Source organism: Carassius carassius, chromosome 34 (assembly GCF_963082965.1).
Source record: "Carassius carassius chromosome 34, fCarCar2.1, whole genome shotgun sequence".
Lineage (NCBI taxonomy): Eukaryota > Metazoa > Chordata > Actinopteri > Cypriniformes > Cyprinidae > Carassius > Carassius carassius.
The window spans coordinates 14,302,537-14,316,311 of record NC_081788.1 but is presented as its reverse complement, the minus strand read 5'-3'; the positions used below and the strand labels follow the sequence as shown (position 1 = coordinate 14,316,311).

Genomic DNA, 13,775 nt, shown 5'->3' with positions numbered 1-13,775 from the left:
CAGATTGCAAAACCGTCGCCACGGATTGTTTTTTTTTTTTCTCTCCTACAGGTGACGTGCGGGGCTCCGTAAGAAACGTTTTCTTATTATTATCAGTGTTGAAAAGAGTTCTTTAATGAATAAAAATAAATACAAATCTTACGGTAGTGTATATAAAATCCATGAACAAATGTTAAAATAAAAACACAAAAGACACGTTGCCATATTAAAGAATTATATTATAAAATTAGTGTTATACAAATAGCCCCGTGTGTGGTAAAATACTGATATAGCATTTGAAAACATTCTCATTTCCAATGTTACAGAATTTTTGTATAGCATCTTGTTTTACCACCAGGGTGCACTGTTTCCTTTTCCATAACAAAAATGAATGTACTCTTGTTCTGTTTAAAAAATTTAGCATGAGGGCACCACTTACAGATGATGACTTGACAATAGTCAGTCAAACTGATTTGTATAGCCTGTCATTCTGGCTCATTTCACTATATTTCGTAAATAGAGGAAAGGACAACCCAGTCTTTCATATATATATATATATATATATATATATATATATATATATATATATATATATATATAACATTTCACCTCAGCTCTGTATGTTTGAAGTCAGCGTTACAGACTTTAATGCTGAGCATGTACCTTATTTTTATTTTCTTACAGGAAAACAGCACGAAACTTCAACCAGCCCATGTGCAAGGCAGCCAAGATCACAATTGTGGAGGTAGGTGGCTATCACATGACCACATAACACGCATGCTTCTTTCAGATGCTGTTTGGTGCATTATTACAAGTTTAAAAGCCTGTACATATATCATATTATCCATCCTATGAATACAATTCCCCTGAACATATATCTCTCCATCTGTGGTTCATTTCATTGTTTTTCACATAAACAAAAACAAATTGTTGGTTTCATCTAGATCTTTGTAGTTTTTGCCCCCTACTAGTTTTTCATTTCCTTTCTACAGAGGGGGCTTTTCAAACACTTGTCTGGATATCAAATATGCTTTTATCTAAGCCTTTGTTCAAAACGTGCATCTAAGAACAAAAGACTTATCAAAAGGCATTTTCAGTAGCCATGAACAAACTCCATTAAATAATATGGTCTTCCAGCATCCCGTTCTTTCTCTTGCAACCCTGGTTTGAAACGGTTTACAATGTGGAGCAATAACTGAATTCAAATCCTTTGTGTAGATATTTCTGTAACTAGGTTTCACCCTTCATAATCCGTATACCCATCAATCCATTACTACTAGTAGTATCGTCAGGAAGGAAGACTTTTAGCTCGCTCATAATGTTTAATCGTGTCAGATGCTATCAGCACATTAGAGCTTTTATTTTTCTGGTTTTCAATCTTTATTGTGGCTGAACGGCAATATGAGTAGTTATTAGTGGCCAGTATCATCTGAAAATACGATTATTGCAGTCTCACTAAAGATAAGCTTATCAGTTTACTGAACACACAGTAATAGTTAAAGGCCTTTTTTCTGTGTTTGTGCATGAGAATGAGTCCGAATCAGTCGGCTGAGTGCTGAGCAACAGTGTGTTTCTTGCATTCTGTCTCTGTTTGACTGGTTAAGATGTTATTTGTGGCAGCAACCCTTCAGCTTTCGCAGCAGGGACACATGCCACGTGCTGCCTTCACTGTAAACAGTCATCTGGTTTACTACAGGAGTCTGCCTCAAATGTTTTAAAAGATTAACTTGAGGATTCTGTACTCATCCGATGTATTTATACAGTACCAATCATTACTTTTATTCACTAACCATGCATTGCATTTCTCAAATGTCACCGTAAAGGCATTTATAATTTTAAATTAAAAATCTAACTGATTGAAAGGCCTCCTTAAAAATTTAGACCAAATGCATGTAGTGGAGATTTTGTGCAAAAGCTTTTTGAGAGCATAGTGGTTGTGACCCACTTTCGTGGATATTGCGTGGAAGTGCAAGGACATCTCTTTTCCCAGACAGAACTATCCTGTTATGTGAAGCTGATGATGTGAATCGTCCTTACAGTCCTTCATAAGCTTATTATGGTCTCTTGTGTTTGATTGGAACCATCGTAAGCTCTGTCCCATGCTTTACTTCAAAGAGACTGCCATTTCCTTCGGCCCTTCACCTGTATCCCCCTGCATATATTATTTGGCTGTGTAGTGCATTATATTTTGAAGCTTCAGCATTTCATTTACTTTCTGACATCTGATTTTTCACTCTAAAACAGCTGAGGCCATATTTTGCTGCGTGGAAGGGAGACAGTGTTTTATGATCATCCAGTAATAATCTGCCAAAAGCAGTAGCCATGTTAAATTATTTCCTCTCAATTGGCTGGCTGATGAGGCTTTCCAATGGCTCTGTGTTTCGAGAGAAGCGTTCCAGTTGTCTGTCAGAGCCAGGTGCTGGAAATACTGATGCCACTGGAGGAAACTGCCACCTTGTTTCCTCTCATTATAAAACAGACAGCACATCACAGCGTCTTAATTAACAGGATATCTGATAGCTGTGCATCCATAAAGCTGCTATTTAACTAATGAACTATAAAGAAATGATCATTAGCATTAACCAAAGGAAATGTAGATTGCCAAAAAACAATAATAAAGCAAGAGAAATTGATTTGGCCATTCGGTTGCCAGGCGACACATGCCACGGATCTGGTGTGCAAGCTTATTCCAGATATCCTGTTATCGCAGGTACAATGAGACCCAGAGCATTGTGGGATGCAAGGGCAGTTGGTTCAGACAAGGCCATATTTGCTAGTGGCAGCAGTTATAAAGGAACCAATCAGTTTTTTTTTTTTTTTTTTTTTTTTTTTTTTTCCAAGTTTTGTTGAAATGACAGGTTGCATGAAATGGGTTTTCGAGGATGAGGCTAATTGGTTATTGATAAAATTCGTCCTCAAAGGTATTATCTCTCCTCCTACCTCTGTCCAATTTCAAAACGCTGATTATCCTTTTGGTTTGTTGCACATAAATTACCAGTGCACAGCTGGGGCGTTGTGAGCGAGATCAGGGATATGGCAAAATGTGAAGCCAGTAGGTTGTAGTGTTGATTTTTCAATCCTGTTTCAATCAAATAATCTCCTAGTAGAATATTTGTGCATTTCTTTATGTAAAGATTTTCTTATTATTCTGCTAATTCTTTGTTTTGTCCCCTCTCATGTCTTAATCACAACTGTATGGTACCCAGAAAGGTTAACTTAAATAGAAATATCATTTAAATAATTAGCTCATTCATTGAAAAATGATACATTCTGCATGATACATGATGCTGTTTTCTTATTTTTTCTTTCTTTTAATTTATATATATATATATATATATATATATATATTACAGTTAGCTTTCATTTTAGATTTCAAGGTTACAAAAGGGCACACCGACAAGTATTATATAGTCTCAGGGAAAAAAAAGGATACTAAAGTTGTGACTGAGGCAGTGATCTGGATCTCATACACAAACTTTAAAATGTTTAAATACTAATATTTGCTGTTTTACAGTGCCTTTGTGATGCCTTTCTGAACACTGTAAAGAATCATTGAAATAACCGGTCAAAAACTATATTTTTCATTTTAAAATTACATTAAATGTTCCAATTTAGATTTATTTCAGTTTTTCACCATATACAGTAATGTAACTTTTACTAATATATATAATTAATAAAGGATGTAATGGTACACAAACATGAGGGTTCAATACTTACCTCGATTTTGACATCACCGTTAGGTATGGTTTCAGTACAGAAGGGGAAAAACTAAACATAAAATTTTTTAAATATATATATAAAGAATAAAGAAAGAGCAATTTGTTCAGTAAACCACGGTTATATATATATATATATATATATATATATATATATATATATATATATATATATATATATATATATAACCGTGGTTTACTGAACAAATTGCTCTTTCTTTAAATAAATTTAATGTAAAAATTTTCTTAAGGATAAAAATCTACCTCCGATTCTGCTCTAAACTGTAGGTAGCACTTTTACATAAGGTTACAATTAACAACAGAGCCCAAACTTAAATTCAGTAAATGTTTATTTTTAGATTATAATCCACAATCAAATTAAATAATGTGCATTTACTTATTTGCCTACAATTATGTAGTTTTTAATCAACTTCTAAATTATATATCTATATCTATCTATATACCGTATTTTTCAGACTATTTGTCGCACCTGAGTATAAGTCGCATCAGTCCAAAAATACGTCATGATGAGGAAAAAAAACATATAAGTCGCACTGGACTATAAGTCGCATTTATTTAGAACCAAGAGAAAACATTACCGTCTACAGCCGCGAGAGGGCGCTCTATGCTGCTCAGTGTACAGTAGACTACAGGAGCACTGAGCAGCATAGAGCGCCATCTCGTGCCTGTAGACGGTAATGTTTTCCCTTGGTTCATTTCTCTTGGTTCATGTCAATAAGTCGCAGGACCAGCCAAACTATGAAAAAAGTGCGACTTATAGTCCGGAAAATACAGTATATAATATGCATACATATATGTATATAAAGTATGTTGTATGTACAGATACTGGATGATGATCCACTATTTATAATGTAGATTGCCCTGTGAGTTTATTTGAAATGCTGTATTCTGTTTTATCAATGCTCTTGGTGTAGATACATTTTATGAAAATGTGCTACATGTCGATAAAAAAACTTTAAAAACGTACCCGTTTCTTTAGAGGTCCCCTTCTCTTCAGTTGGTGCATATTCCCCTCAAGGGCCACTTGAGTGAAGTGGTAATTGTATTTAGCCTCAGGTTGGCAGATCCTCAAGGTGCATGCTGCTGATAGGCCAGGACTCCTCTAACATTCCCATACTGAGCTGAAACCTGCTTCAAAAACATCTGGAGAGGACCAAGAAGAGAAGAAATTCGTTTTTTAGGATTAAAAAAAACACTACTACACACAATCTATACATACCTTGTTTTGTGGTTTTTAGAAAATGTCACATAGCTTAGTAATGTTTGTGCCTCCATTGGATTTTTGGATTTTTATCATCATTCATTGCCACAATGCCTATTTTTGAAGATTACGGTTTATTTGTGCACTGCCTTTTGTCTGTGCTTGGCATTTGGTATAAAGGGAGACGTGCAAAAATAAACACGTTGTCATTTTTAGCTACCTGCCTCATTTTAAGCGATATGTTGAATATATCCACTGCATGTTTCTGATCGAGACACCAGCTGTTTCATAACAACATGGGTCCATCAGTTTCTGTTGATTTAACTGGATTTGACAAGGATCTTAGTCCAAAAAAAGAACAAACCCTCAAACAAAAGATTTCTCTGTATCCCTCAGGGATTCTGTATCCCCGTTTTCCTTTTTTCTTGGTGACATCAAGCTTATTTTCATTTCAATTGAAGACCAAAAGCCACTTCAGAGGAAGATATTTCAATATCTGAGTTTATTCCTGGGGGCTGCTTGTGTGAGATATCTGTATATGATATATATATTATGAAAGCAATATAATATAAATGCATTAATGTAGAGCAGTGCATACAGTACATCCAAAACATTCTAAATTAAAAAATGTCTTACTATATAATTTATTAATAATAATATATTTCTTTATATAATATAATACAATTTTACAAATGTAGTAAATGTAGAAAGTATAGACTTTTTCCATATTTAATATTAAAATACATTATTATATAAAATACATTATATAAAATATAAATGCATAAATATAACGCATTTAAGCAGTTATATTTCATATATATTGTAATACAAACCCGATTCCAAAAAAGTTGGGACACTGTACAAATTGTGTATAAAAACAGAATGCAATGATGTGGAAGTATCAAATTTCAATATTTTATCCAGAATACAACATAGATGACAAATCAAATGTTTAAACTGAGAAAATTTATAATTTTAAGGGAAAAATAAGTTGATTTTAAATTTCATGGCATCAACTCATCTAAAAATAGGTGGGACAAGGCCATGTTTACCACTGTGTGGCATCCCCTCTTCCTTTTATAACAGTCTGCAAACGTCTGGGGACTGAGGAGACAAGTTGCTCAAGTTTAGGAATAGGAATGTTGTCCCATTCTTGTCTAATATAGGCTTCTAGTTGCTCAACTGCCTTATGTCTTCTTTGTCACATCTTCCTCTTTATGATGCGCCAAATGTTTTCTATGGGTGAAAGATCTGGACTGCAGGCTGGCCATTTTAGTACCCGGATCCTTCTTCTACGCAGCCATGATGTTGTAGTTGATGCAGTATGTGGTCTGGCATTGTCATTAGGGCTGGGATAAATGATTATTTTTTTTAAACGATTAATCTAACGATTAATTTTTCGGGCCGATTCGATTTCGATTATCTCCCCATTAATTGACTACTAACAATTTATACATGTTGATTTACATATCTGAATGAAAAAAACATGAATTCCTTAACATTGCTATATATGTTTATTGCTCTTAAAATTACAAAATAAAAGACTGACTAAGAATATATTACTTTGCAGTTGTATAGAGCATAGCATTCAATAAAACCTTGAAGCCTTGAAAACACATAGCTTACTGAAACAAGCTTACTGAACACATAGGGCCTAGCTTACTGAAAAAAAGTTCTTCTTTCAGATGAAAATAACAACAACTTGATGTCTAGCATTCATTAAAAAAGTTCACCCAAAATACTTGTTTAGAGCAATTGAAAGAATACAGTAACCAATGTAAACTTTAGGGCTTTAAGCTAATACAGAGAGTGCTTTTCCAAAATAAAAATAAAAAATTTAACAGTGGGAGTCAGCAGCCTGTCATGGAGAAAAAAAATCTCCGATTGCTCCACGTGAAACTTTGGCGTTCCGCCCTTTTTCTATCGTGTCTAATGATTTTGGTTAATATTCACGAGGGGTGGGGGAAGAGAGAGAGAGAGCGCTCGTGTAGTTTAAAGACTGTGAGTGAAACTGCGCGTGAAACTTTGGTGTTTCGCCCTTTTTCTATCGTGTTTAATGATTTTGATTTTGCACAAGGGAGAGAGAGAGCAAGAAGCGCTTGTGTTGTTTGAAGACTGTGAGTGCGCGCGCAGCCGGGGCTCTCTCTCGTACGCGCTCTGTCACTGTCACTCACCGATCAAATAAGGCTTTGACACCCGCCAAAAAAAAAAGATCAAATGCAGAAAACCCCCTGGATTGGTTACATAACGTTGGACAGAATGTTGATCCGGCCATCGCGTATATTCAGCGCACATAAGGTAAACGTTTTGCAAACGTTTTTTAGATAAATAAAAACAGGTCGACGAATCGATGCGCATATTTTGCGTCTACATATTTTTTGCGTCGACGTCATCGATGAACTCGACGCGTTGTCCCAGCCCTAATTGTCATGCCTTTGAGGATTGATGGTGCCTTTCCAGATGTGTAAGCTGCCCATGCCACACGCACTCATGCAACCCCATACCATCAGAGATGCAGACTTCTGAACTGAACGCTGGTAACAACTTGGGTTCTCCTTGTCCTCTTTAGTCTGGATGACATGGCGTCTCAGTTTTCCAAAAAGAACTTCAAATTTTGATTCGTCTGACCACAGAACAGTCTTCCACTTTGTCACAGTCCATTTTAAATGAACCTTGGCCCAGAGAAAAATGCCTGCGCTTCTGGATCATGTTTAGATACGGCTTCTTTTTTGACCAATAGAGTTTTAGCCGGCAATGGCAAATGGCACGATGGATTGTGTTCACCGACAGTGTTTTCTGGAAATATCCTGAGCCCATGTTGTGATTTCCATTTACAGTAGCATTCCTGTATGCGATGCAGTGCCATCTAAGAGCCCGAAGATCACGGGCATCCAGTATGGTTTTCCGGCCTTGACCCTTACGCACAGAGATTATTCCAGATTCTCTGAATCTTTGGATGATATTATGCACTGTATATGATGATAACTCCAAACTTTTCAAAATTTTCTCTGAGAAACTACTTTCTGATATTGCTCCCCTATTTTTCTCTGCAGCATTGGGGTAATTGGTGATCCTCTGCCCATCTTGACTTCTGAGAGACACTGCCACTCTGAGAGGCTCTTTTTATACCCAATCATGTTGCCAATTGACCTAATAAGCTGCAAATTGGTCCTCCAGCTGTTCCTTATATGTACATTTAACACTTCCGGCCTCTTATTGCTACCTGTCCCAACTTTTTTGGAATGTGTAGCTCTCATGAAATCCAAAATGAGCCAATATTTGGCATGACATTTCAAAATGTCTCACTTTCAACATTTGATATATTATCTATATTCTATTGTGAATAAAATATAAGTTTATGATGCATAAATATAAAGTATTTAAGCAGTTATATTTCATATATATTGTAATACAAACCCGATTCCAAAAAAGATGGGACACTGTACAAATTGTGTATAAAAACAGAATGCAATGATGTGGAAGTTTCAAATTTCAATATTTTATTCAGAATACAACATAGATGACAAATCGAATGTTTAAACTGAGAAAATGTATAATTTTAAGGGAAAAATAAGTTGATTTTAAATTTCATGGCATCAACTCATCTAAAAATAGGTGGGACAAGGCCATGTTTACCACTGTGTGGCATCCCCTCTTCCTTTTATTACAGCCTGTAAACGTCTGGGGACTGAGGAGACAAGCTGCTCAAGTTTAGAAATAGGAATGTGTAGCTCTCATGAAATCCAAAATGAGCCAATATTTGGCATGACATTTCAAAATGTCTCACTTTCAACATTTAATATCTTATCTATATTCTATTGTTAATAAAACATACGTTTATGAGAGTTGTAAATTATCTCATTCCTTTTTGACTCACAAAAGTTTCCCAACTTTTTTGGAATCGGGCTTCAACTAATATGCTATCATTTTGTTTCCTAGTGTATGAAATGTGCATGAAGGGTTAATGAGGCAGCAAACTCTCCAGAGAGAGTGTTGCTAACTCCTACAGATTTCATTCTGTGCTATGCATTAAACCCTTAGGTCGTCTGGAAGCCTGAGCCCTTCAATCACTTGCTGCCCTGTGCAGCCCGTCTAATGATAAAAAGCCAAATGCTACCAGCTGTAACCATGACAACAGCAGCACCGCTCAGTCTAGGCGCATCTTTTTGCCATCTATAACGGTGCAGTGTGCAGAGGACACATTTGTAATATGCACCGATTTCAGGAAATGTCCCCTTATGTACAGTGCACAAGTGTGCTGAATCTGACAAGTAAAGTCACACTGGTGCGCTGGTGGTAGGATCCTTTTTTTTCTCTGTTTGTGCATATATGCAGGGCTTAAACATGCTTTGGACGCATTGATTTGGTTCTTAGCGAAGTGTGTTTTCTCCCCTGGTCCTTAAAAGAGAGCTAAGCTGCTCTCTGAGCTCTCAGCGGCACTGTGTGTGAAACTGTGTGTGTGAGTTTTTGTTAACACACAGCACCAGAACAGATACATCAACGTTCATCACAGGAGGAAAACCCGTTTCTGCAACATGAGACATAATCGACTAAATCGGCGTCAAGTGAGTTTACACTATATAATTACGGATCACAAAGTTTGTACTTAATTTTACATTTTAACGTGTATAATTTTCTCTGTTCCATGAAACATAAACAAGTTTATTTTTTTTAGCAGGATGTTTCACATGCTATTGGTTTTTGTGTGTCTTGTAACTGGTTATAATTTACTGATATTAAAACTTCACAAATTTTATATTTATCATTAATTTTGGAGTATTATAAATATTAAATCACTAAATATTTTTGTTTGTTCTTTTTAATGGTAAACACCATTGGTTCTTTTTTTTACTTGTAACTGGTTACAAGTGCTACATTTGAATATGCAAATATTAAAATTGGAGAGATGAGATTAACTATTAGTATGGAGTATTAATAATTTATCACCAGGTTTGTTTAATAATTGTACACTGTTGGTTCCTGTGTTTCTCATAAATGTTTACATATTCCAAATTTGAATATGCAAATATTTAAATTGCAGAAATTAACTAGTATTGGAGTATTAGAAATTAATCACTAGGTTTGTTGTTAATTGTTAAATGCTATTGGTTCTCTTGTTTCTTATAAAAGCATATTTTGCATATTTTCTTATATGTAAATAATAAGATAACACAAATGTTATATTCACTAGTATTGGGGTATTAATAATTAATCACTAGGTTTGCAGCTAATAATGGTAAATTTGATTAGTTCTTGTGTTTTCTGTAACAGGTTAGAAGTGCCAACTTCAATATTCAAATAATACAATTCACAGATATAATAGCTACTGTGGAATGTTATTGATTAATCACCAGGGTTATTAATCACCACTTCCTTGGGGAAGTCGTGGCCTATTGGTTGGAGAGTTTGACTCCTACCCTAGGGTTGAGGGTTCGAATCCCGGCCGGGCAATACCACGACTGAGGTGCCCTTGAGCAAGGCACTGAACCCCAAACTGCTCCCCGGGCGCCGCAGCATAGATGGCTGCCCACTGCTCCGGGTGTGTGTTCACAGTGTGTTTTGTGTTCACAGCTGTGTCTGTGCACTTTGGATGGGTTTAATGCAGAGAACAAATTCTGAGTATGGGTCACCATACTTGACTGAATGTCACGTCACTTTCCAGGTTTGCTATTAATAATGGTCATTTTTGGTCATGCTAATTTTATCTAAAATAACTTTTTAAAAAGTTTTGTGCAAATTCTGCCAAACATCTCTGTAAAACTTGCTTTTATGAAAACTCTCACTTCAGCCTGATATATAAAGGAGTATTAGAAACTTTACTTCAAGATGAATGGTTGTGGAAAGTTTGTGTTTTTTTTTTTTTTTTTCTTGAGTAGCTGTCAGCACTTCATTTCCTGCTTCTCATATTCTCTAGTCTCCAAAGACAGATAGGTTAACATTTTCCCATTTGCAGGGCAAACCCTCTTCAATCAGGCTGCTTATATGTGACATGTTTATTGTTCCCTGTGGGGTCCTCAAAGCTGCCCATATCAATGCTGTTTGAAGTTGATAAAGGCAAAATCAACATCTCAGAATTTTTTTTTTTTTTTTTACATTTGACTCCGTGTAAGGCATCTCCACCAAATTTAAGGGCAGTTTAACCCTAAGTATGTAGTACTTCTTCAGCTGTAATGGATCACAGACAGAGAGCTGATGATAGATCATGATACAGGACTTTTAAATCGCAGGTTTTCAAACCCCACCCAAGAGTCTTGAAACAACTGGTCGACAGGATGATTTAAGAAAAATGTGTATGTGTTCATATATATATATATATATATATATATATATATATATATATATATACATTAGGGGTGTAACGGTACGCAAAAATCACGGTTCGGTACGTACCTCGGTTTTAAAGTCACGGTTCGGTTCATTTTCGGTACAGTAAGGGAAAGAAATGCAAACATTAAACTGCAGGTTGTTTATTACTATAAAACTTTTTTTAACAATTTGTTTACACTTTTTTTTTAAATACTTTTTAATAAAATATATATAAAATAAAAAAAGAATAAGAAATAAAATACTGCTGCAAAGTTCTCCACTAAATAAAATACTCTGTCTCAAACCAATATCATATAATAAAATATAATGAAAAATATAAATAAATAATTTTGATTACAGTGCATCATTACCATTCCCAGCTTGTAGGCCTGCTCACATTTTAAATATATATATATATATATATATATATATATATATATATATATATATATATATATATATATATATAACTTTTCCAAAGTGTGAAGTGCAGCATCAACAGTTTCAGTTTTTAGACCAGCTCAGATTTTGTTATTGCGTTGGACCGATCGGAATTAAGAGTAAAGGTCTGTTTAAATGCCGACGGGAGCTGCGTTTGAATTACAATCGTTTTTTTCCTAGTTGTAGGAATGTTCACACTCACGTGATGCCTTTTGAAAACCTTAGGCCAGTGACACACTGGCATATTGCACCTGTCAAACATAGTCTATTTTGCCGTCAATACTGTTGACGGTGTCCTTTATCAGTAGGCTTTATATTTATGCTCAACATGAAGTATAGATATTGTTGTCGTGAAGACAAGATCCTGGTCTGTCGGCGGTCTCCCTCTGTCACCTACAGTAGCAGACTCGCGAGTATTCACACTGGAAGCGTATAAGTACAGCATCAAAGCAGCAGCTGCAAATCGTGTTCGGCAGACAGTATAACCATTTCAAACAATGGGTATAATTCTTTCAACATTTGTTTTTATAATTTATTAATTTAAAAGTTTAAATGGGTAAATACATATTTGTTATTCTTAATTTTCTTTTCTGGCATAATTGTGAAAACACTAGACATTGGCATTGTTGTTAAAACTCTTGACATGCTTATTCTGTGCATTTTGAGCACGTTTTGTGTTAATCACATTTATTTTGTCCATCAAAAGTGTGCTTTCACTTTAATTGAGCGTGAGCAGCACAGCAAAAATAGACCGGACGCCGAAACCCCCGCTGCACTGCTGTTCACGCGACGCTCCTGCTTGATGCTCACGCGCTGCTCCTGGTCCCGGTGTGAATGCACTCATTGATTAACATGGATGCCGAAAAAAATACGCGCTGCTCACGCGCCGCTCACGCTTGCGGTGTGAAATAGGGGTGAAAGAAGGGTAAAGACCATAGACTGTATAAAAACATGGACGTAGTGTCCGTGACGTCACCCGTAGACTCCTGAAGTGTGCTTTTGAAGCCTAAAGTGTGTAGAGCGGGCCGTCGCCATCTTGGCAGCGCGTCACCACGCGATTCTCCCGGACAATCAAAAATGGGCAAAAAGGCGGGAGCTAGTTGCTGTAGCCACACCCACCTAGCGCGGCGGCTGTGACAGCAGCGGCAATCCACCTGTCACTCAAGTGGCTACGCCCTTAATTATGAAGAACTTTAAGTCTTAATATAATTTAAACGGATGAGTTATAAAAAAATTAACCCCCCTCACAGTTGTCATGAAGGGCAAAATTAGCTATTTAGACCAAAATCATTTTTTGAACCAGGCTGTAAACATGTTTTTTCCTGCTGTAAAGTTGGGCATTTTAACATGGGGAGTCTATGGGACTGACTCCCTTTTGCAGCCAGCCTCAAGCGGCCAGTCGATGAATTGCAATTTTAGTCACTTCCTTATTGGCCTCACGAGAGAAAGCGGGAGGTTGGCGCTCGGTAAAGACACAGAAAACATGAAGCAGCCGTCACGCAGCAGAAACGCCTCGCTCACACCACGCAGCCAGTGTGTCACCGGCCTTCAGCTGCAGGGCGGGATTTGTGCTGAACGCGGAGACTTCCGCCACTTAATATGTTCGTTTGGAAACACGAAAATGTACCTGTGTTCCGCATACAAAATATTGCATTCGGTCATTCGGTACACACGTGCACCGTACCGCACCTAGTGGTGGACCGTTATCGGCATTAACGTGCTGCATAAACGTGAGACTCTCTTATCGGGCGATTTAAAAAAAAAAATATTGCTGTTAATCTATTCTCAAAGTTGGGTTGAGAGCTGGGTTTTTACTAAGCAAGCTATGATGACTTTCACCTTGATATTTTATATAACCGACTGGCTGAGGCCAGCCTAAAAAGATGCTCAGGGCAGTTGACGGGCCACTGCTGTGCATCGTCACGAAAGCTTATCTTTTTCACGTGTTTTTAAGCCTTAAAGCTTGTCAATTTAAACATTAAAGCATCCAAACACAAAACGCGGAAAAGCTGAACAGAGTAGCTGGTTACTCTCGCGCTGTGTTCGGTGCGCACAAGAGAGATCGAGAGCCGCGTATCACGGACAGCGACACTGAACCGAGCTCTCTTCTG

The 13,775-nt window shown here is 36.7% G+C and overlaps 1 protein-coding gene across 1 annotated transcript in view; it reads left to right on the top strand.

Annotated features, from left to right (window-relative positions):
• LOC132114446 (succinyl-CoA:3-ketoacid coenzyme A transferase 1, mitochondrial-like) overlaps positions 1–13,775 on the top strand; it is a 54,541-nt gene that overhangs the window by 10,617 nt on the left and 30,149 nt on the right. The window contains exon 7 of the mRNA XM_059522569.1: positions 664–724. Within this exon, the coding sequence (XP_059378552.1) occupies positions 664–724 (61 nt within the window). The remainder of the gene's footprint in view (positions 1–663; positions 725–13,775) is intronic.